Source organism: Lissotriton vulgaris, chromosome 2_1, assembly GCF_964263255.1.
Source record: "Lissotriton vulgaris chromosome 2_1, aLisVul1.2, whole genome shotgun sequence".
In the NCBI taxonomy this organism is placed as follows: Eukaryota; Metazoa; Chordata; class Amphibia; order Caudata; family Salamandridae; genus Lissotriton; species Lissotriton vulgaris.
In genome coordinates this window covers 1,028,728,550-1,028,752,647 of record NC_141687.1, presented here as the reverse complement: position 1 = coordinate 1,028,752,647, position 24,098 = coordinate 1,028,728,550, and the positions used below count along the sequence as shown (strand labels likewise).

The 24,098-nt window shown below is 45.5% G+C and overlaps 1 protein-coding gene across 4 annotated transcripts in view; it reads right to left on the bottom strand.

The window, feature by feature from the left end:
• The window catches only part of WDSUB1 (WD repeat, sterile alpha motif and U-box domain containing 1), a 394,309-nt gene that overhangs the window by 141,726 nt on the left and 228,485 nt on the right, over positions 1-24,098 (bottom strand). For all 4 annotated transcript variants that reach the window (XM_086956660.1, XM_086956658.1, XM_086956659.1 and 1 more), the window contains one exon: positions 21,080-21,264. In XM_086956660.1, coding sequence (XP_086812786.1) covers positions 21,080-21,264 — 185 coding nt within the window. The remainder of the gene's footprint in view (positions 1-21,079; positions 21,265-24,098) is intronic.

The following is a 24,098-nucleotide window of genomic DNA, read 5'->3' as shown; positions in this document are numbered from 1 at the left end:
TTTGGAAGAAAACCAGATGGGCCGGTCGAGAGCAGGATTGCAAAGTTAGAGCAGTCACCCACAGGTTGAGCCGGAGAGGTACAGAGGTAGCCGAACTAGGTCCCGGTGCAGCTTGCGAAAACGCTCGATGTGCTCACCCGCCTGCACCGTGCCCCCCCTCCCAACATAGAGCTCAACTCACCTTTGCCACAACACCAGCTGCTACTACAACAACACCAAGAAAAACAGCTACTGTTATACCCATAACTATTAAGACAGCCAAAGCAGAGGTTAGTGCCCACACCTTCTACCAAGCCGATCAGCTCGTGCCACCCACCAGGACATAGGTGGTGGGACTAAAGAAACAAAGAATGAGCACTGAATTTAGGTAGAGAAAAGGAACAAGGGGCACCAACCGATGCCACCAGCATCACTGCAATCTGACATAGGGACCTGACCCACCCAGAGGAAGCAAAGCAGATTACACACCCAGTTTCTAGCTGGTTGGAAACTGTCATATAGACTAATTCTTCAATGATGCTCCAGTGCCATGGCAAAAAAGAGGGTTTTAGCTTGCGTAAAATCGCATGCTGGTGTGACTTTAGCTTTAGCCCCATTACACCAACCACATCAACCACTCTGAGCGGATAGCCCATCCCAAGGGTAGTCCTGGACTGTGGTCAGCTCAAAGAAAGACCAGCATGAATTAAAGCTGAATGCAGAAATTCCGCTACCTTAACCCTGTAGAATTTGTAAAAACCAGCACCTCAGCAAAGTAAAGTCAACTGAGTTCTTTTTTCAAACAGCAGCAACTACAGAATCACCAGTGCACTCAACCTCAGTGTATATCCATAACTCACTATGCAGATGCTACACTTCCTGCCCCTTTCAATAAACTGAATTGTCATCAGAAAGCATATTAAGTGTGTCATTGGAATTAAAACCAAAATCAACGACAGGGACCCAAAATCCACCCAACTTGAAAGTATGACTTAGTCTCCAAACTGACATCAGTACTATCACTTCCAGAAATCAAGTCTTACCTGTATCCTCACAGTTGCATGCGCTCTCCACCACTCCCTCCATCTCATGTCAAACAACTGCGCTGGTTACTGAAGGAATCCCCGGGCCTAGTAGAGCTCACGCCCACCCACAGAGTACCACAGAGTACCAAAGAAGGAGGGCTGGACTTGGAGAGGAGTATGCTGGAATGGTCCGAGGCCTTTGACAACTGTAATTACTGGGGAAGAGGTAGCCAATTAAGTGCCTCCACCTCAATCCCCAACCATGTAGCAAGTAGTAAAGTTCCCATGCAGCAAAATGAATGGTCTACATTTGTGCAGAATTTCAAACAGACAGAGACTGAGAACAGTTACACAAAAACAGACCAACCCGCTTTTTTCTCCAATATGTTTAAGGGCAATCCAACTGGCCTCAATTAAAACCACTCTGGTCACCACAGTAAATGCCCTGACCTGGCAGTCAGAGAAACTGTACGTCAACTTGTTCTGATTAACACCCTAGCAAAATCAATAACCAAACTGGAGTGTAAATTAGACTCCCTGGAACTAGGTGAGCACACGATTAGTATAACTGGGAGGGGCATAAGCTCATGCTTGTGCCACCCAACTGTAGAAAAATTGAGCACCCCGCCGGAGGTCCTATCCACCATGATAATGAACTGGAAACAGGCCTTCCAATGGCCAGTTAAATCAGGCCCCCAAACCTCACACCAAGTTTTGATAACCACAGTAATTATGCCCGATATAGCCTTGCACAGTTTACCACCAAGTGAACCAGCTAATAGAGAGCAACACAAACAGATCGGCCATGAAGGCCCATCTCTGACTACCTCCGTCACTGATGCTCCCACAACTAGTGAAGGACCACCTAGGGCAAACCCAATTGATTGCAATACCCTTGCATTGGCTACCAACCATAGCCAATTTTCATGTGACACCCAAGGCATAGCAACTTAGTCGGACAATCCACGGATCAGACTGTTCTCTAAAAGATCAAAGAAAAGATTGAAAAAGGCTCAAAACAAATCCATAAAACAACACAAACCAGTCTCAATGTCCAGAGCTTCAACCTCAGACAAATCTAACACACAACAACTTGGTGATCCTGTACCCGTCTTCCAGGAAACCTCAACCCCAAAGAAGGTAGTAGGTGGGCCAGACACAAACCAACTCCCAACACATTGCCTCATTCGGTACCAGAGCACCCTGAAAATCAATCGTGCTATCAAGAAACACCTGATGCCTCCTCTGTGTCACAAGCAAAGCTAAGAGCCACCCAGTCATTAAATGTCCATCTCAAATCAGGGCCCGAAATCCAGCCATTTATCTCAATAGTGTGGCAAAAAAAACAAGAGCCAGCTAAGTCAGTCAATTTTCAAACTGGCCCCAACCAGCAACCTCACGACAACCACACCAGCAGTTCTATAAGCAACACCTGTATCCATACTGAGCCCAGAGGTAATCGAACACCAGCTAAATTGATCCTTACTCCACATTACTCCTCCGAGGGCCAACATGACATCCTAAATAGATGTAGTTTGCTGAGGTTGTTCACAATCATCCTGAACCCTAGCAAACATAACCACAGAAGATATTCTGGGATTTGAATTTAAAACCTTGACAAATGGCTCGAATGGGATACTGAGGAAATTACCGCAATACTCGCCCGACCACCGCTACTACTAGACAGGGACCTCTTCCAGACTCTGGCAAACAGTAATGAATGGGACGAACTATCGGAACTCAAAAAGGAACAAGTCAGGACAGCTGTCCATGGGATAATCATGACCGAATATCTAAGGGTCTACGCAGCACCTAAGGGACTTTGGGTGACCAATGCTCCACAAATTTTTTTAAAAGATCTTGCCTTCCGCAAAGACTGGTCAGCAATATTGTGGAAATGCACAAGGGACTATCTAGTACTAATAATAAAAACAGCCACCAAGATTACTGATGAACTCACAATAAAGATCCAAATTATCGAGACCAAACTGAACAACATGGTCCATGTCACTGTATATAAAAAAAGGTTGGAAGAAATTAATAAGGAGATGAGCGAAACACAAGAATACCTAACACAAATCAAACTACAAAAACTGAGCAAAGAGCTCAAAAAATTCTCTCTTGAACGCATACATCCCTACAGCCACAAGGACTATAACCCCAATGACAATGCTTCGAACTATGGTTCCAACAGCGGATCTTCAACGGATGGATCCGATTGGAGCGGGGATGAATTCCCCAACAATCCGAGAGGGAGAAACCGCAATAGGAGGGGTAATCGACGTGGTCACAACTATTGGCACACCCCCAATTACCCAGTGAACCCACAGGGTATACCATTTCACTCCTTCAACCCCCATTTCCAAGGATGGGTTGACCCCTATTTCCAAGGACCACCCCCAATGAGTCTCCAAATGCTACAACCAATGGGAGGAAATTACCAACAAAGGCCGCCTTTTTTAGGGAGAGGCCAAACGAATCAAAGATCGAGACGAAAAGGAGTAACATGGCAGGACCAGCCACGACAAGTACACACCCGGAGCATGACCAGGGCGAAACCAGGGACAAGCACAATGCCCTCGTAGTCAATCTAACAGACAAAGTTCTGACTGAAGACCAAGAACGAATTCTAAATAGGGGCCTTGGATATGTTCCAACACCCAATTTGGATATCTTCAAAACAAAATGTGAGATTGCAGAATTCTATAAAAAACTGAAATTAAAAGCCTTTTTCAGTAACCAAGCACCACCACCTCCTGTTGGAGACACGTCTCTACGGAAAAAATCAAACTTCTGTCCTTCGAATTCGCAAGTTCCCATTGAGATACTCACCTTTGAGCAGGCCATTATGAAAGAGATAGACGGATTGAAAGGCAATACAAAAAAACTATTCAGAAATGTATCCAAAGCTGAGCAAAAAGCTCTAGACGAATTGAGGAATGATGGGGAGATCATCATAAAACAAGCAGATAAAGGGGTTGGGGTAGTTCTCTCAAAGGAAGGTTACAACCAACAATGTTTGGATTTACTTTCAGATCAAAAGTTTTACAAGGTCATCACCATGGACCCTACACCGAGACTACAGAGAACTATCGCTCTGATGGTAACAGAAGCAGAAACAAATAATTGGATCTCGAAGAAGGAGGCTGAATTTCTAGAAACCAATACCCCCAGGACCCCTTACTTTTACTGTTTGCCCAAAACCCATAAAATATGTAACCAACCCCCAGGAAGACCTATCGTTTCCGGGATTGGTTCAGTATTAGAACCATTGTCGCAATTTGCAGACCAATACCTGAAGCCATTAACGCAAAAAACTCCCACTTATCTAAAAGACACGAGGGATCTTCTGAATCTCCTACAGGACTTCAACTACTCAGTGGAAAGCATGATTCTGGTGGTGCTCGATGTTGAGAGTCTTTACACGAGCCTCCCCCAACAGAAGACTCTGGACACATTAGAAACTATCATCTTTAACAGCGATTGGGATTATAAAACACCCAGACACTTCGTACTTGAGTGTTGCAAGATGGCTCTGACAGAAAACTATTTTCAGTACAATGACACCATGTATCAACAATGCCATGGTACATCGATGGGGAATACATTTGCGCCGAGCGTAGCTGGGCTCTACGTGAGCAATTTCGAATCCGAACACATCAATAACCCCATCAATGCATACCACACACAGATTTTATTTTGGCGTCAATATATAGACAACATCATCTTAATCTAGGAAGGAGATATGGAAAGACTAAAAAACTTCCACACATGGATCAACACAAGGGATGAATGGTTGAAATTCACCTACATAGCAGACAAGCACCAACTTGACTTTCCTGACATTACCATCTATGCCGAGAACCAAACTTTACAGACAAAAACCTACTACAAACCGACATCAAAAAACTGTTTACTCTTGTACCAGAGTTTCCATCCCCGCCTCCTTAGGGAGAATCTCCCCTACAGTCAATTCTTAAGATTACGCAGAAATTGCAGTAAACCAACAGAGTACAAAAAACAGGCAAATGAACTATGTGGAAAACTCCAGGAAAGGGACTACCCTCAAAGAGTCATCGACAAATGCAAGAAGAGGGCAAGGAACCAGAACAGAGTAAGTCTTTTGGAACCAACTCAGAGAGCGCTTGAACCAGACCTGATGACGTGTGTCACCACATATGGTCCGGCAAGCAACAATGTAAAAAAGATCATCAATAAAAACTGGGGAATCCTTACTTCAGCAAATATCAAATGGCCAAAACCAAGGTTTGCTAATAAAAGGACGTGCAACCTAAAAGACATATTGGTCCACACCAGACCACCCCCGAAGAAATCCACAGCTGGAGCAGGCCAACTATGGGATCTCCATCCAGTTACTGGACACTTCCCATGTGGTTCATGTTCAGTATGTCCGCTGACCAAGACCACGAAGGAGATACAACTGCTACCTGACTTTAAATGGAAATTAATAAGCCATACAAATTGCAACACCAGCCATGTGATCTATATGATCACATGCCCATGCAAGAAGCGCTACATAGGTATGACGTGTAGAAAGGTCAAGCAGCGCATCTGCGAGCATCGCAGCAATGTAAAATTTAAGAAAAACACCACCAAGATGTCAAGCCATTATCTTGAAGCAGGACACACAACTGAGGATCTGAATTGGATAATCTTAGAAACTCTAAGCAACAAGGACCTTAATGCGGAAAGAATCCTCTTTGAGAAGGAACAGAGGTGGGTGCATAGATTACAGACCGCCTCAGATGGCCTAAATGATAATATTCCGTGGGGAAGCGTTTATAAATAGCTAGTGTTTCCTTTAACTAACGTTATATCATAGCCCCACCACCATGCCCTAACGTACCTCCTAGCTATTACCCACAACGAGACTGCCTGGCAAACAATATCCTAATGAAATCATCTGTCACATCCAGTGATTGTAGTTAAGAGAATTAGTGATCTACTCCTCTGGATGATAAATGCTCTATATCTGTGAATAATAGGATAACAACACGTGAAAAAAATGCAGGCTCTAGACTTAACCTGAACTGAAGACTTCGTGATGTAAATACGGAGCCAACCGTGGTCCGGTTTTTACAATTTTAATATCTTTGACTTCTTACATTTGTCTTCGCAGTTCCATAGTAAATGTGAATGAAAAATCACTTAGCGATAACATAAAAGAGAACAGACTCGGATCTACTGTGAGGGGTCTGTCTTTGATGGCCATGCTGCCATCTCTTATTTGGCTACCCGGAACAGCTTGCACGATCCCGGGCCCAGAGTGGTAGAGTCAGCACAAGTGGTGCCGACGGAGACCGCAGGTAGCACAAGGATAACACGGACGCCGCTACAAAATCGTAACGTATCTTTAAAAACCTATTAAGGTTCTTAAACTGTATTGTATTTTCTAGTAGACCTCCCTGACCCACTGGGACCTCGATGAGGCACAATAACACCTGACGCAGGTACATGTTTATCGCGTATTTGGCAAACAAGCGCATAAGAATATTGACTATCTAAATCCCGGCACCTTGAGGCTATGACAGCACATAATTCTTAAAATCAGGGGCATATATTATATACTGTGTTGCACACATTGCTTCACAACTTATGTGACATCATATCCTAATGGGCTGACAAGTTTCGAATGCATGTCGATACTATAGAATGAGTAGAGGAATCTTGCCATACAAAATTAATGTCCCAGATTTGGGAGAGTTGACCTTGACCATTAGTTTGTGTGTGGTTGAGAGAAGTATTGCCATTTTTTAGTTGCTTCACTTTAAGAGCGTTTTGATGTTCCTGGTAAGCATTACCAGTACACTAGTCCAGTCTAAAACCCAACCCCCCCCCCCATCTCCCTCATCTAGTCTATGCTTTTTCATTACAGGTACCTAGCGACCTTCAAGGAGTAGGATTAACATATCGTCTCCATTATCATCAGTAAATAGGCAATCAAAGAAATTCTTATTTGCCCAACACTAATAGAGACGCCCAAGGTCTCTACACACCCTGCACTTCGGTCCTGAAGAAAGTCCACTAGACCTAACCGGCAGCAAAGGGCTGAAACATGTCGACCTACAACATTCACTAAACTGAGTGTGTGAGTGCCCTAATCACTCTCATTCACACAACTTTATTTTAACATCTCTAATCCAGAACGAATAAAATTACTGCTCTGGCAGGAAGAGATATTTTACCTTTTCAGTTCACACTTTCACGTCACTGATCACTACTGTTTTTAACCAAGGGTAAAACCTCCGGGTGGAGGATGCATAGCCACTAAACCCTATGATTATGCACACACGTGTTAAGAACAGCGGAGAATCAAGATATACCGTTAAATTTACCAACTCTATACGTGCATGAGGGTTTTTTATTCGGACTAGCTGGAACGAAACCTGCATACCCTTGTTATGCAGGACAAGTGATCCTTCTCTCTTGAATATTCGAATGGGATAGAATCAACAATATTAACACTCAAATCCCATACAGTAGTAGCAGATTTCTTGAGCAGTAAGGAGACTTTCGAAGAGTGGAGGAAAGAAATCATGAAACTACTGGCTCCAAAATTTAGTCATCCTTGGAAGAAATTAGGAGAGCAGCCAAGGACTCAGGCTCATCCACTCAGCATCTTCAGAGGGGCGGGAAACGCTCAACTTAACTTGGCGTACAATAAACTGAGAAAATCATGCTCCTATTCAAACTAAACAGGTCCAACAAGGAGAATAGCCTAGAGCATACATACAAAAAAAAACCAAGGAGATGATTGGAGCTTGCTACCAACTACACTTCCGAGCAACACAAGAAATTAAGAAATTACTCCTAGCCCCAACAGTCACATACCTTAGGCTAAACCTATAGGGAATCTAAATATAAACCTCTTATCAAGGAACGTAGCAGGATTAACAAAGCTACTTAAATCTTCAACCACAAGGTCATTCATTCAGACCGCCGATCTCCTCTGCTTCCAGGAAGAATCTCCGATCTACTCTGCTCCCAGGAAACATGGGCAACCAGCTCCACCACAATCCCTGGAATTTACAAAGTCTAACGAGCAACCGCAAGAACTTATATATTTGAGAGGCCTTCAGATAGCCTCTCAATCTACGTCAGCCTGTGCCTGGATTTGAAAGTTTAAACCTTCGAACCGCAAGATGAAATGTTCCAACTAGTGATCCTGCAAGGCCTGCGAATAAATCACTTGCACCTGAAGAGTTTGCTTGTTAATGTATATTTCAATTGTTTCGGAGCAGGACGAAAAAGACAGGTTGAACAAACTCTGTGATTCCCTTGAACCTGTGCTCTATGAAAACATAACCCAGGACGCTATCATATGTGATGACTTCAATCAGTGACCCTTGGGAACCCATCTGAGAAACCTGGCTACAGGTAGCCATGCTAACAGTTCGCTTGCCACTCTATTCCAACTCCAAAGTCTAAAATAGTTTCAACACATAATCGAAAGTACATATTCAACACAAAATTCTATAAATGACCAAGTACTCTGAACTTACCACAGCAAAAATCCTAAATGTTCTAGTAAGCTTTGACATCCAGACTTGCCCAAAGAGCGAGTATTTACCTCTAGTTAGGTCCTTGAAAAGTCAGTTCCAACAAGCACAAAAACCAGAGGATTATAGCTTACTCACCTGGTGAGGAAAGCTGGGATCTAATTAGAAGGATAAAATGGGGACCAGAAAATTTGCAGAAATTCAAAGCATGGGAATCCTCCAGAGGCCCGCCCCTCAAGTTCATGCATGGTAAAATCCCCATTGGCCAATTTGCACTCAATTCTTAATGAAATACATCAAGTGTTTGGCAACAATTTAATTTCTCAAAGGGCATTTGCCAACCTTTTGCAAAAAGAAAAAAAAGACATGTTACTGTTAGTTAACTGAATATACATAGACTTCAAAAAGCCCGCCAAAAAGAACGCAAAACAACTAAAACCCGACTGTAAATAAGATTGCAGATCCTAAATAAACAGCATAAACAGATGGTCTTGTATGCAAAACGCAAACAAATGGAAAGAGAATAGATGCACGTATATTCACTGATGGGTAAACGGGGCACAATGACCTATGGAGGTATCTTAAGAACAAAACAAGACCAGCAATGGCTAGATTTAACAGTCTCAGAATCCCAGTGGATCCTGCATGTACAAAACCTATATGCAACTAAAACTGCAGCCCATGACGATTCAGATGCTCAGAGCTACTGCCCTGATCCCCAGTACCAAGGGAGGGGGGCACTTCTAACTGAAAATGGTATTTCTAAAATTATGAAGAATGGTAGTGCAACAGGAGCACCCCACCCACATGGTATACCCACACGGGGAGATCCTGACCAGTGGTCAGCAATCCCTACCACACCTGTCTATTGACCACACAGATCCCGGAGAGTTGGAAGGTCTCCATCTTGAACCCCATATATAAGAAAGGCGACAGGACGGATCCATCTCATGACCATCTCGTTGGCCTTCCAGACATTGAAGTCAAGGCCTATGCCTCCGCCCCCTTGAAAGAACTGGAGCGCTGGGCTGAAGTGAATTACATAATTATATTCAGTCAAAAAGGTGTCAGGGCAAATTCCTCTACACAGAACAATATTGTGATCCTTTCCTACCTAATCCATCAGGCAAAGAGCAAGAAGCAACTCCAGCTCTTTTTCGATTTTGTGGACTACTCAGCTGCCATTCGAACTCTGGTAAGTATTTGTCGTTCGAATTCCATAAGGTTCTGGTGGTCTCCAATCCACATGCAGTTGTTTTTTTACTAAGCAAGGAAGTCATTACCCTTTAGAGTGGGGGGTGGGGGTAAATCGGGTTAACAATGATGGGGATAAGTGGGCAGGGGTAGGGTGATAATCATTTAGAGTTAGCAGTTCTTTGCCATACTTGCAGCGTGGGCCTGGTGACCAGGGAGAAGTACCCGCCCCAAGGCCGATGGGGTCTAGCTAGCCAGGGAACCTTCAACATATATAGGACGGCTACCATCTAGTCCATGAAGCACCAGTGTTTCTCTGATGCCGGCTGGTTCCATTCCACAATGTATCGCAGTTGGGCTGCAAAATAGTAGTTAGCAAAATTGGGAGGGCCAAGGCCTCCATCTGTGAAATCAGAAGGTATGCTCGAACCTGTGCCATACACCCCTCCCCCCCCAAAGGTCTATTTGTTGTTGCAGTGTTCTTGAGGAGTTACGATGGAGGCTGCAGAGGAAGGGTGTGCATGACAGAGGATCCTTGGGAGGAGGGTCATTTTAAGGGACGCAATCCGGCCACCCAAGACATGACACCCATCTGCCAGCCACAAAGGTTCATCTGCGTTGCCTTCAAAGAAGTCCTTATAGTAGCGCTCTGCTGTGTGTTACGGGGAGGAGCAGATCTTAAGGCCCAGGTAGCGCATCCAACTGCCAGTCCACATCAGAAGGTAGCAGGCCTCTAATGCTGCTTTGTCCGCCGTCGGGATTGTGAAGTTCAGGATCTGAGATTTTTGCCAGTTAATCTTAAATCCAGATACCCTCCCAAACGCCTGAACCGGCGAGGAAGAACTGGTGTGGGTCTGAGAGAGTGAAATGGATATTGTCAGCGTAGAGCATGGTCTTGTGCTCTTGTTTACCTTAAGTGATGCCTGAGATCTCCCTGCTCCGCCTAATATGCTCTGCCAGTGGCCCCATATATAGCATGAACAGGAGCGGTGACAGGGGACTGTTCTGGCTGGTGCCCCTGGTGACATTAAAGGAGCAGGAAAGGATGCCATTCACATGGACTCTGGCAGATGGGTGGGAGTAGCCGCTGTTGATCCATCGCTGCAGGCAGGGGTCAAAGCCTATCCTTGCTAGGACTGCCTGCAGGAACCTCCAATGGACTTAATCAAAGGCCTTCTTTGCATCAATAGAGAGGAGAAGAGAAGGTTTGCGAGCACATGAGACTGTCTATGAGAAGGAGTTTCTGCTTTGTGTTGCCATTACAACCCCTTTCGGGATAAACCCAGTCTGATGGGGGCTCACCAGCCCTTGCATGCATTGCTTAAGGCAAACAGCTAGTACGCTGGTGAACATTTCTGCATCTACATTGAGGAGTGAAATAGGGTGATAGGAGGCGAATGAGCTAGGGTCTTTGCCCTACTTCAGGAGGACTGTTACGATCACCTTGGACATGGTGGGCGTGAGGACTCCCAAGTCCAACATGGAGTTGAAGAGACGCGTCAGGATTGGGCAAAAGGTTTTATAGAATGCAGGGGTGAAGCGATTGCTCTCTGTGCCCTCTGAATCTGCAAATTAGCTATGGTGGAAATGACCTTCCCAACCCGGATGCTTGTCTTCAGGGCATCCACTTCTTCCGGGGGGGAGGAGAACCAGTTCAGAGCCAGACACATAATGTTCAAGCTCATCGTGGTCCATCTCGTCAGCTGTGTATAACCCGGCATAGAATGTCCCAAACGTGCCAGATATGTCCTCGTCCCTCAGGGACTGTGCCCAATCAGACATGACTATGCACGAGGCCCCATCATGTTCCTGTTTGGCCTACAACTTGCAAGACAGAAGGCACCCAGTTTTATTGCCTACCATGTAGTGCTGGCACCCTGTCTTAGTCCAGCATGTTCAACTGTTTGTAGCTAGTGTCGATTGTCGATACACTGGGCATGCCCTTGAATGTTTGTGAGCATCTTCCAATGCCTTTACTCAAACCTCCAGTGCTAGGCACTTGTTGCGTCTCTTTGTTGAAGCGAGCCACTATAGCTATGCAGGTGCCCCGAAATACCGCCTTTGGAGCATCCCAGAGTACAGGCAATGGGACACTCTTCTTGTTCTTGTTGGGTGATAATTTTTTATCAAGTTCTGAATCTCTGTCTGGGTCTCTTTCAGAGCAGGATACCGTCAATCAGTCTCCAGGTACGTCTACCACTCGCCTGGGAGAGGAAACTGTAAGGGTAATGAGCACCAGTGAGTAGTTTAACACTGCAGAAACTCCGGTCTCAACCTGTGTCGCAGCCTGCAGGACACAGGTGGATGCCTGGAAAACGTACAGTCATGCGTAGGTCTGTCTGGATGCTGAGAAGAAGGAATAATCTATAGACTGTGGGTGAATGTCTTTCCGGACACCCGATAGCCTCAGATCCGTCAACCACTGACTTCCTGCAGGGGAAAGGGCGCCTTATTGGCTCGCCCTCTTAACTGATTGGGCCATTTTGCCATAAAGTACTAAATTAAAATCTCCCCCACAGAAGAATGTCTCCACTATGAGACCAGACCATATATTTGGCTTTGCTGATCAATTATTCCTGTGCATCCCTGGGGGGCGTATAATGTTGCCAGTGGGAAGGAGTATGAGGGATTGGAGATCTGGAGAATAAGAAGCTTGCCTGGAATCTCTATAGAAGATTGCTGCACTTGCCCCTGTAATTTGCCGGCTATGAGCATGGAGACTTCCTGTTGGGGCCTGAGGAAATGAATTGTCGAGGGAACCTCATGGACCTCATTCAGCTCATCTTGTTTCAGAAGATGTGTCTCCTGTAGACAACAAATCTCACTATCAAAGATTTTTGTGCATTTCCAAGAGTACAAAATGTTTGGTTGGCACTTTGAGGCCACTGATGTTCATAGTGGTGATCTTAATCATTAGGTGAAGTGAGTGGTTAGCTACAGTAAAGACCGCCCGGGGCACATCCACAGGTTATCTTTGTAGCCAGGTTCGAACTGGGAAGGACGGAGCACACAGCCTTGCATCAGAACCTAGTGCAAAGAGGGTTGCCAACAGTGTAACAGGGGTTTTATGAACACCCCTCTCCGCAGGAGAGCACACAAAATGAACCCAAAACGGAGGGCAGCTTTGAGCCCTGCGCTGGGCCATCCACAATGGGTCGAGCTGTGTTAATCCCATAGCCACAAACTTCACAAATGAGAAATTACTTATGCGTGCCGTCCCGGCCAGTACCATCAGTAGTTTGCGGGGGTTCAGTCAGCTTCTATCAGGGCCGGCCTTAGGCATGTGCAAGCTGTGCACCTGCACAGGGCCACCAAATCCCAGGGGCCCCCACATCAATATATATCCTTAATATAATAATCCTCTGAGGATGGATACATATTTGTGTGGGGGCCCCTGGCAGGGATTTGGTGGGCTCTGGCTCTATACAACTTCCAAACACCATGACCCGCCCTCTTCACTGGCCTCCGCGCTCCGCCCCACCCGGACCCCCTCTTCCGGGGCCCCCTACATACGCTCCCTGCCCAGGCCCACCATGAACCTAGAGCCGCCCCTGCTTCTATCCCTGTGCTGCTGTGGGCCCTAATTTTCATCTCTCCAACCTGGAGTAATCAAGGCAGAGTCTTGGGTCTGTAGCTCTTGTAGCAGGGCCGTTCTCTCGTGGCGACTTTCCTCTGGCGGTCATCAGGTATCTGCTGTAGACCATGGAAGACTTGAGACTCCAAAAAGGTGCAAACAGAGTGCGATTCCTGATTCCACTGGAAAGTGAGCCAGAAACGGTGCTCACATTTGTACTGCATGCATTTGTCGTGGAGGTAGATCGTGACAGGACGCAGGACATGCCGTTTATACAGGGTACTTGGAAGTAGCACCAACACAGGTGTGTTGGTGTCTCCTTGGGCACAGATTTGGTGCTGCGTACTACAGCTAGTTTCAACCTTGAAATTCTAATAAAACAATCAATGTTCCTTTTTCCTTTTCAACCGTAAGTGTTCAACCGTAAGTGATTTTATTAATCATTTACTGCATCCAGGTAAGTAGGCAATATATTTTGTCACTCCTAGGTATCCATACAACGTTTATCTTTCATTCCCAATGCATTTCGGCTACTGCCTTCATCTGGGGAATATCTATTGAAAAACATATAATATACATCACTAATGCGAATATGTCACTGAAAGGTATCCACCACCTAATGAAATTGCTGTGTAAATTATCTGAAAAAACACTTAGGCTCGTGAAAAATCACCAAGTGGTATAAACCTAACTGTTAATGTTCTGATGGTTATACAGGGGGTGTCCACGAAATAAGATAAAAAAGTGAGTTATGTTAAAGATCGTGACTAAACTAAACAAAGCGAGTGAGTGTTAAAATAAAGGTACAATAGAGCAATGTGAGGGTAGAGAGACGTGCTTTAGTATACATGCTAGAGCGGTGAACTCTACTTTACTGGATTGGGCGTGCGTGATCGGGACAACATTTGTTTTTTTTTTATTTGTTTTTTGGAAACCTTTATTGTGCAACAAAAGCTTACAGGTACGGGCCCACAACCATGCAGGCCGGCCGCGAAATCAAATGGTAGCACACTAGGCAAAATCAAAACAGCTCAGCAGTCCCGGAGACGAGGAACAGCAATTATCCGATGCATCACATACTGGAGAAAAGGGGGACCACTGAGTACAGGATAAGTGAGGTTAATTTTTAAAGTTATAGGTAAGAAGGATCAGACGCAGTCACTTCATCGAGAACACATGGCGGGCAATGATCCCAGCGAATCAGCAACAAACTAGGCAATAATTAGAGGATCATCAGAAGAACTTGAGGATAAGAACAAACAGTACAATACATACTGGTCAGTACCCGCCCCATGATCGTGGAACATATTGACTAACGGTAGTGGGGAGACCAACAGCAGAAACAATAAGCAGCGCTACACCTAACCACCAACCTGACCCAAAGGAAAAAGGAAAGAGTAAGAAGAGTCAAGAGAGAAAGGAGAAAAATAAGGCCCATAGAACCAAGACGAAACAAAAGACCCACCCCCAAACCCCCCACCCAGCACGCATGCAGAGGCTACGGCCTACCCCCCCCCTAGCAGTGTGCCTGTCGCCCAAAAACCGAGTCCCGAAATATAGACTCAGAAAGAGAAAAAGGAAAGGAAAAAGAAGAAAGGGGAAGGGAGAAAAAGGAACTAAGAACTGTCGGGAGAGGAGACATGCAATCAAAACGATCTGCTCCCACCCTCCACCTGTGCACAATTGGAACCTATGAGAAGAGGAAGTCACTGCAAAGTCAAATACAGGAACATGATGAGGAAGCGATCATACTTGTACAATCGAAAGTACGCCATTTATCCATGCACAAAGTAGTAGTCCGCCGATGCAAGTTATCTCAACCCTGTCCTTGTCTGTCCAGGGCCATAGACACGGAGTGCACATTGAACCAGAAGCGGACGGGCCAGGAGTGAAACGCAAGAACTCCAGGCCACGAAACACGGCACCAGTCATGATGGCCTCGGATCGGACTAGCAAGAAAAAGCAACAGCAACAGCAGGCAACACGAACAGCGCCCCGCTGACCAAGAAGGGGCACTCGCTCCGCTAGGACAGACATCGGATCCCGGCTCAGCAGGGCGAGGCGAACAATCGCCGGGAGTCACGGCAAGGCAGGCCCGGACGGACCCCGGCCGGAGTCCCTCCGTCATTTCCACTCCTTGGAAACGCTCCCGACAAAACAGAGCAACGGGCATCCAGACCTCCAGACAAGCGACGGCCGTAATCTCATCAACCTCGGGGAAGGTCCGTGCAGCACAGTGCAGCGGTTGGTCCGCACCCGTGGGAGGCGGCTCAGCGAGCCCGTCAAGAAAATCATCATCCGGTCCAGCGGCATTCAACATCATGGCCTCACGCCAGGAACTCAAGGCACCGAGGACGTCGCCAATCGTAGGATCACCCCTACAGTATTCAGCAAACGTGCCGTGCGACCGGCCAGTGTTCCCGTCGAAATCGGGACAACATTAACCATCGTTACGGTTTACGTATGGTGGTATTAACCGGCATAAGTGTGCTCTTCGCTGCAACCATGTGAAAAGGGTGTAGTTGTCTAAAAGAGCTCTACAAGCTAGAAGAGCTAAGAACTTAGTGCTTATCGAGTGAAAAACGCTGCAGTTATTCAATATGCCGGCGGTTCAAACGCCATACTCTCATTCCGCATCCCTTCACCAAAGCGGATTTTGGGCGTGTACCATGTTACGTAAGGGGGAGTGGTTAAGTATGCGATTCAGTGTGCGATTGTATTAAAGGTGTACACACATCATATCGAGTGTGTATTGTAGACAGTGACAGGTTCAGGTACAAATGCAATTGTCCCTGCTTTCCTTGCTGCAATCATTATTGCCTCATTTTGTTGGAAAGGGTGGATCCAGGCTAGGATGTGAGGGGCAGGGCTTGCCTGGACTGCTGACCTCCCAGTGCTGTGCGTTCTGTCCAGTTTGACATCCACCACTGCTAAGCTTAGGAGGAGTTTTCGGAACAGTCACACTACGTACCCCTTAATGCCCGCTCCCTCGGCTCCCGGGGGCAGCCTCCTGAATGCAGATAGTGGAGTGGTGCTACCTGTTTTTCAGGTCCTCCAGGTGTAGCTGCAGGTACTTGTTACACTCCCTAAGGAACACCAGTTCACAGCGGAGGACATCTAGCTCTTCCTCTCTGGCATTTTCTTGTGCCCTCCAACGTGGATACTTGCTGGCCCAGCTAAGCCTTATCACACTAGGGGCCGTATTACATAGGGTGCCACGTGGGGTGCAACGGGCGTTTGCACCCACTTTGCGCGCCCCGGGGCCCTTTGGTATTATAGAAGGGGGTGCAGGTGCTTGCGAGACCCCTTCTATAATACCGATAGCGCTGGCGCATTTACAGTGCCAGCACTATCAATAGAGGGTGTTCCCTCATTTGCATAGGAGTGTGCCCTATGCAAATGAGGGAATTTCTTTGACTGATGCAGGCACAGAGTCAAAGAAGTCCTCAGAAGGCGCAATAAGAGTGTGCCATTTAAAAAGTGGTTAACTGTCAGTGCGCCCCCTGAGAGCAGCCCTCTGCATGGGCTAAATGGGTCACATCAACCCCCCCGCACATCACCTTGCAGACAGGTACAGTCACTGACTGCACCCGCCTGCAAGGGGATCTCTAATCCCCTTTGAAAGTGCAGGTGGGTGTCACTTGTACTGTGAAAACACTGAGCAGCTGCTCCGTGTTTTCACATGAATACACAGCCTCCATGGCAGCGCAAGTTCGTGGCTGCCCCCACGGCAGTTGCAAAAATAACAGTTGGACAGAATGCAGAAGAATGTCATACATTCACCCCAGTACAGAGATCTGGGCCTAAATCCATAGTTTTTTTGCACTCCACACCACCCCAGTTTAGACATGGCCATATGCAAATCAGCCTTGACCCTGTGCCTCATGGGAACAGTCCAGCCGAACTGCCAAGCCATGTCTTTCCTGGACCGGAATCAAGCATCCTAGGACCGGTTTCTGGCTATCAGCCGTCTTCAGCCAGGATAGCTTGACTCCAGTGGTGTGGAGAGCATGGGACTCACGTCTGAGCATACCCATCCCACTCGGGGTGACGAATGCAAAAACAACAGTTGATGGACAGAATGCAGAACAATGTTATACATTCACCCCAGTACAGAGATTTGGGCCTAAATCCATCCTTTTTTTGCACTCCACACACCCCAGTTCAGACATGGCCATATGCAAATCAGCCTTGACCCTGTGCCTCATGGGAACAGTCCAGCCCGAACTGCCAAGCCATGTCTTTCCTGGACCGGAATCAAGCCTCCTAGGACCGGTGTCTGGCTATCAGCCGTCTTCAGCCAGGATAGCGTGACTCCAGTGGTGTGGAGAGCATGGGTCTCACGTCTGAGCATACCCATCCCACTCGGGGTGACAATTGCAAAACAACAGTTGATCGACAGAATGCAGAACAATGTCATACATTGACCCCAGTACAGAGATCTGGGCCTAAATCCATCGTTTTTTGCACTCCACACCACCCCAGTTCAGACATGGTCATATGCAAATCAGCCTTGACCCTGTGCCGGACGGGAACAGTCCAGCCCGAACTGCCAAGCCATGTCTTTCCTTGGCCGGAATCAAGCATCCTAGGACCAGTGTCTGGCTATCAGCCGTCTTCAGCCAGGATAACTTGACTCCAGTGGTGTGGAGAGCATGGGACTCACGTCTGAGCATACCTATTTCGGTACTCCCATGTGAACAGTAAAATTTGAAATAATAGGAATGGAAAATTTTTGAACTAGCTCCAGTGTTAGAATTCTAGTTAACAGCATAATCTACAATAAAATACTGTTGTGGTTTGCTTCATTTTAATTTTGTATGCCAAATCAAGGCCATCCTTTTTACCCTTCTCACATATTTGGTGGGTGTACAGTATTTTACATGCCGATTTCCCTCCCGGCAATTATTATTTTTCCGCAATTACCATGTGCTGCTGTACAACCTGGGACAAACGTTGCTCTAAATCAGTTTCCTTTTCTCTCAATAGTTTTATTAATCTCACTGTAGAAGCTAATAATTTCCCTATTATCACTGGCTTGGTAGTGGCATACACTAAGTGGTATCCCTAGTGTCACAGTATTTAAAATGAAGTTCTATCTCTGTCATAAAAAGCATTAATTTTCCATAGTTGACTCGATAGCATGTCCTCAATAACAACTTCGACCATTGAGACGTGAGAGAAGTTAGATATGCCCTGTAGTTCAATATTCGTTGACAACAGTAATAGCTGAAAAGGTTCATTTACCTCTTCCCCTCATGTTGGGCTGTCCATAAATGTATCAGATCCATTTAATGAGAGAGGGATTGGGGTAGGATTAAAATTTGTATTTTAGTAAATTTTGCCATCAATGCATGTAGACCTCGTAAAAACCTTTCTCCCCCTTATGGTTAATATGGATGGATAATTACAATCCCTCATCTCCCCTCATTGAGACATGGTCAGTTTTCAGTATCCTCCATTTTATCTATATTATAGTGTGCTACTTTTTGAGGTTTTACACTCTCCTTGTTAATACATCTTATTTAAGTGAGTGTTCTGTCAGAGATGTTTCAATGTGATCAAAGTGACCTTCTTTTGTTTGTATCAAATTATATAAATCGATTAGCAGGTTCGCAAAATCTTGGTCTATTGGTGCAATGTCTTTTTTGAATTCCAGTAACAGTTATTGTATATCATGTTTAATCAATGGTGCCTCACTTGATGAGGAGGTCTTGTTGCATAGAAGGAGCCAGGTCCAAGCCACCATTTTTCTCTGACCTTCATGAGCTTGATGCATGGCATCTTGGAAACTTAGCCTTGGGCAAAGATTAATCTGTGGCTCAACCGTTGATCTGAATGCATCTTTAAAAGAGTGACTGTTCAAGATATACCAATACCTTCAAGCACACAGAGACTACTATCAGCACATTCTCTTAGATACACCTACAAGTTACAATACAGCTATGCCTGAACTGCGGCTTAACCTGTGATCCTAGGGTAAACGTTATTTTCACTTTTGGGTGCTTCTCCCTCTCCATATGGGATAAATAGGCTTTCCAAGTGGGCCTCCATTCCTGCACAGCATAGAATCTTTTGATTGGCGACCCAAGAAGACTCATTTTTTACATAGCTGGTGTACTTTTGTCTGGAAAGCGGTATAGCCCAAGAGCACGACCAGAGCCTCACTTACATCATCCACAACCTCCATTCATTCTCACGTCTCCAGGAGCCCTTTTCCCAGTAAAATTACCCAAGGCCTATGCCTTACTCACTAATTATACTTCGGATCAGCCTATAGGCCCATCTAGGAGGATCTCTGGGTCCTGCAAAGCCTCCAGGGCTAAAGCTGTGAGTTTTTCTTTGAATGTGCTAGTGAAGATCCTCGATGTTGAGTGCATTTAATGTAGCAGAACCTCATGGGGTTCATCTTTCTTATTGCAGGTCTCTTTCGTCTGTTCCGATTACCAACCCTCAACTTGGGGGCCTTCTGTTTTTTATTCCTATCCCTCTAAGGTCACTGAAACAGGCCAGACTTTGTCCTCACTCATAAGTGTGCACTGGATTGTTTGGACTACACCGCAGATCTAAAACTTCCAAGATTGAATCTCATTGTATAGACCTAGTACTCCTCCTTGCCAAGAGCAAATAACGATCCATTGGAAGTCTCCCAATCTGCCCCCGTGTTGGGCTGTGGTGAGGAAGTTTAACGATGAAGATCCGCTGAGAGCTTGGTGCTACGTAGGGAGGAACACAGTGGGTTACGCAAAACACCTATTGCTATGTTATGGGGTACTTTGCTGGAACAGTTCAAAACCCAGGTGCAGGACACTGGTTGAAACCGGACACACTCTCCTAGGTTCTATACTACCAGCTCTAGCCCTTGACGTTCCCTTAGCATCTGACATACACCTCAGATATTGACTCCTTTGGTCTTTAATACGCCAGAATGACTTACAATCTTCTGATGATAATTTGCTTGTATGACGGCAGTAGGACTAACTTGGTGGATCGGTTTGGGGGACGAAGGTAAAGCTATTAGCTCAGTCACCTTTATTTTAAATATACTGTAGGCCATTTACTGCATCCCAAATTTACATTCTGTGCTTGCTTCAACACTACAGTTATAACACCTAAGTATTATCCTATACATATATTCTTCATCTAGCGAAATAACTATACCTTGATGCACAATGCATCTGTGGCGAAGTACAGTGTTAACTTTTTGAGAAATGCAATAACATTAATTTTACAAAAAAGTGTACACTGGATTGCGCTTGCCTTGATGAATAGCTCATGTAACAGATTTTTCACTGGGCAGATAGACTCAGCTCACTGGTCTCGCCTTACCAGTTCCTAATGATTGGTGCCTCATAGGATCTACTCTGTGATCTTAGTTGCCTGCACTATCTCCACAGACTCCAAACTTGCTTCAAATTTCAGTGTAGATCCTCTGGACTTCCCTTCCTCGAACCTCACTAGTCATCTTGGAACTCACTTTCATCACCAATGGCCAGGGTACGTGTTGATTCAGATGGCAATTTCTAAAACCCTCACTGTATTCTGGTCTCATTTTTGGGTTTCCAGGGATCAGATTTTGCTTCCTCTATATATCCTGGTGCTGTTGTATAAAAACAACATTTTCAAAGCTTGTGTGGCCTTACTAAGGCCCAGATTCCGAAGCTTAGAGAAGACGTGTCATGTCAGGTCCTTCCTCCTGCCAGGCCCTCCTTATCGTCTTTTTAAAAGAAGTTATGCTCACAAGTAACATTTTAAAACAGCAGTCTGATAATCTCAACAGAACAAACCTGATATGGGTTGTGGTGCAAAATCACAACTTGTGACTCCAAGATCATGAGCCTTTTCGTTATATAGACATCTCATATGGCTATCCCAAGCAGTCAAGTCTCCATAAGATGACCCAGTGACAAAAAACTTTCCACAAGGAGAAAATGCACAAGCCACCAAGGAACCATCCTTCACTGTACCACACCTAGGATCAAAGCAAACACAAAATGTTAGTTCTGAGAACACAAACACAACAACATTTAATTCCTGAATGAGCTCTGTAGAGACACAATGGTTCTAACAAGTTCATTGCTTTTAAGGAATTAGTTACTTACCTGTACACTATAGTTCTCCAGTATTATCTTTCATAGATTCACATGCTTGTATCTTCCCCGTCGTCATGGTGGGAGTCTCACGGTAACAGAATGACCAAAGCAGTAATCATAAAGAAGAAAGCTGAATAGAAAAGCCCATTGGGACTGTAGTATTTGGTAACCAGACCTCCTCATTGTCTGGTCCAAAAGCCAGCCAATCAGCATTGCTGCCCTACCCTCACACTCCCCACCAGAAGCTTCCTGCCTCAGATTTCCGTCCCCGAGTGAGAGACATGGATAAATACCGAGAAAAACAGGTTCTGCCTGAGAAATGGGGAGGTGGGCGGGCGCATGTGAATCTATGAAAGATAATACTGGAGAACTATAGTGTACAGGTAAGTAACTAATTCCTTCTCTGGTATTACATCTTTCATAGATTCACATGCTTGTATCAGAGTAGTAAGTAGTGCTCACAAAACCTGCGGCGTTTCCAGGATAGAACCCAGAAGGAAGTTCTGCAGCTGAAACATTGTTAGAACATGATCTTAAAATACACAGGTCAGACAAGAATAAAAACCAAATTCCCCTTTATAACATATTGTGCAAGTTCTCGAAAGAAAACATAATAAAACCATCTATAACGATAGCATATTTTATATATATATATATATATATATATATATATATATATATATATATATATAAATGCACTGTATAGAATATTGATAGATAACCAAAGTATACCTTATTGAAATAGACGCTTCAGAACAGCTTGTCCCACTGCCGTGTCCTCTTTCCACGCAGTGTCCAGACAGTAGTGCTTGGTAAATGAATGCACACTCTTCCACGTCGCCGCTCTGCAGATGTCGGGCAGCGACACTCCTGCGAACAAGGCCATTGATGTCGCCATCTTCCTTGAGGAATGAGCATTTACTCTGGAAAGAAGCTGCTTTCTCGCTTTTTCATGACATTTCATGATAGCCGATGATATTCATCTGGCAATACTCAGTCTGGACAGAGGAAGCCCTTTCCTTTGTCCTTCAAATGCAATAAATAACTGTTTGGATTTGCGGAATGTCTTTGTTCGTTCTATGTAGAACTTTAAACATCTAGCTATGTCCAAAGAATGCAACGCTCTTTCTGCTTCAGCTGAGGTATTGCTGAAGAAAGTAGGCAAAATAATTGGTTCGTTGAGGTGAAAAGAAGTAGGGACCTTGGGTATAAATGTAGGATTTGTCCGTAATACAACCCTGTCCTGGCGAAATTGAAGAAAAGGCTCTTCCACTGAAAAGGCTTGAATTTCGCTAACCATCCTCGCCGATGTAAGGGCGAGCAGTAGGGCTGTCTTCCACAAGAGGAACTGTAAGTCTGTCTTGTGTATAGGCTCGAAAGGTGGCCTCATAAGTTGCGCCAAAACTGTATTCAGGTGCCAGGGCACTGGCGGGCGCTGAATGGGTGTAAAAACTCTAAAGAGCCCTCTAACAAACTCTTTTATTAGTCTATGAGACCAGAGAGACTGCTCATCTGGCACTCTCCTGAATCTTGATATTGCCGCCAAATGCACCTTCAATAAGGCATGTGACAGACCTGCCTTAGATAACAACAACAGGTAAGGCAGAATACCTTCAGGGGGTACCGTCAACGGGTGTAGATTTTGACTGGCACACCAGTGGCAGAAACAAGTCCATTTTGCTGTGTATGTCTTGTTGGTGGACATAGCTCTAGATTGCAATAGAATTTGTCTGCAGTCTTGTGGAATGCTCAAGGCTTGGAATTCCCGCTCATGAGGTTCCATGCGGATAATTTTAACGATGCTAGGTCTGGATGCAGAATCTGTCCGTTGCTCATTGAAATGAGGTTCTGGAATGTCGGGAATTGCACTTTGTTGCCTTTTGACATCTGCAGCAGATCTGAAAACCATGCCTGTCTCAGCCAAGCTGGTGCTATCAGAATGACATGACACGGTACCGACTTTATTTTGCGAAGCACTCGCGGTATTAAGGGAATTGGTGGGAACGTGTAAGCGAACATTCCCGTCCAGTCCATGTGAAACGCATTTCCCTTGGAATCTCGCTGAGGGTACCTGGACACAAACTGGACGCATATCGAATTGTCTCTGGTTGCAAACAAGTCGAATGTTGGTGTGCCCCATTTTTGAAACACTTTGTGCATCTGAGTGTCCTGCAGTTCCCACTCGTGCGTCACACTCACCGTGCGACTCAGGACATCTGCCCGTGTGTTGAGGATGCCCTGTATATGTTGTACCTGAATTGAAATGTCGTGGCTTATCGGCCATTTCCAGATTCTTTGCGCCAGCGCCGAAAGTTGTTTGGATCTTGTTCAGCCCTGCATCAGAAGATAAAACATAGTCGTGGTGCTGTCCATTTGAATGAGCACCAACGAGCTCCAGATTCTGGGCAGGAAAGCTTGGAGTCCCAGAAACACCGCTTTGAGCTCCAACATATTTATGTGAAGCTGTGCTTCCAACTCTGACCAGCGGCCCTGGCTCTCCAGCTCTTGAAGATGCATGCTCCATCCTTGCGACGAAGCGTCCGTCGTCATCACATATTCGTGATTCTGAGGTACAAAATTCAGACCCTGATTTAAGTTCTTCTGAACCTTCCACCATGACATGGCCACCTTCATACGGTGAGTGATGGTAATCCAATCTTCGAAGGTTCCTTTGGACTGAACCCACTGCTCGTCCAGATGTTCCTGCAAGGGT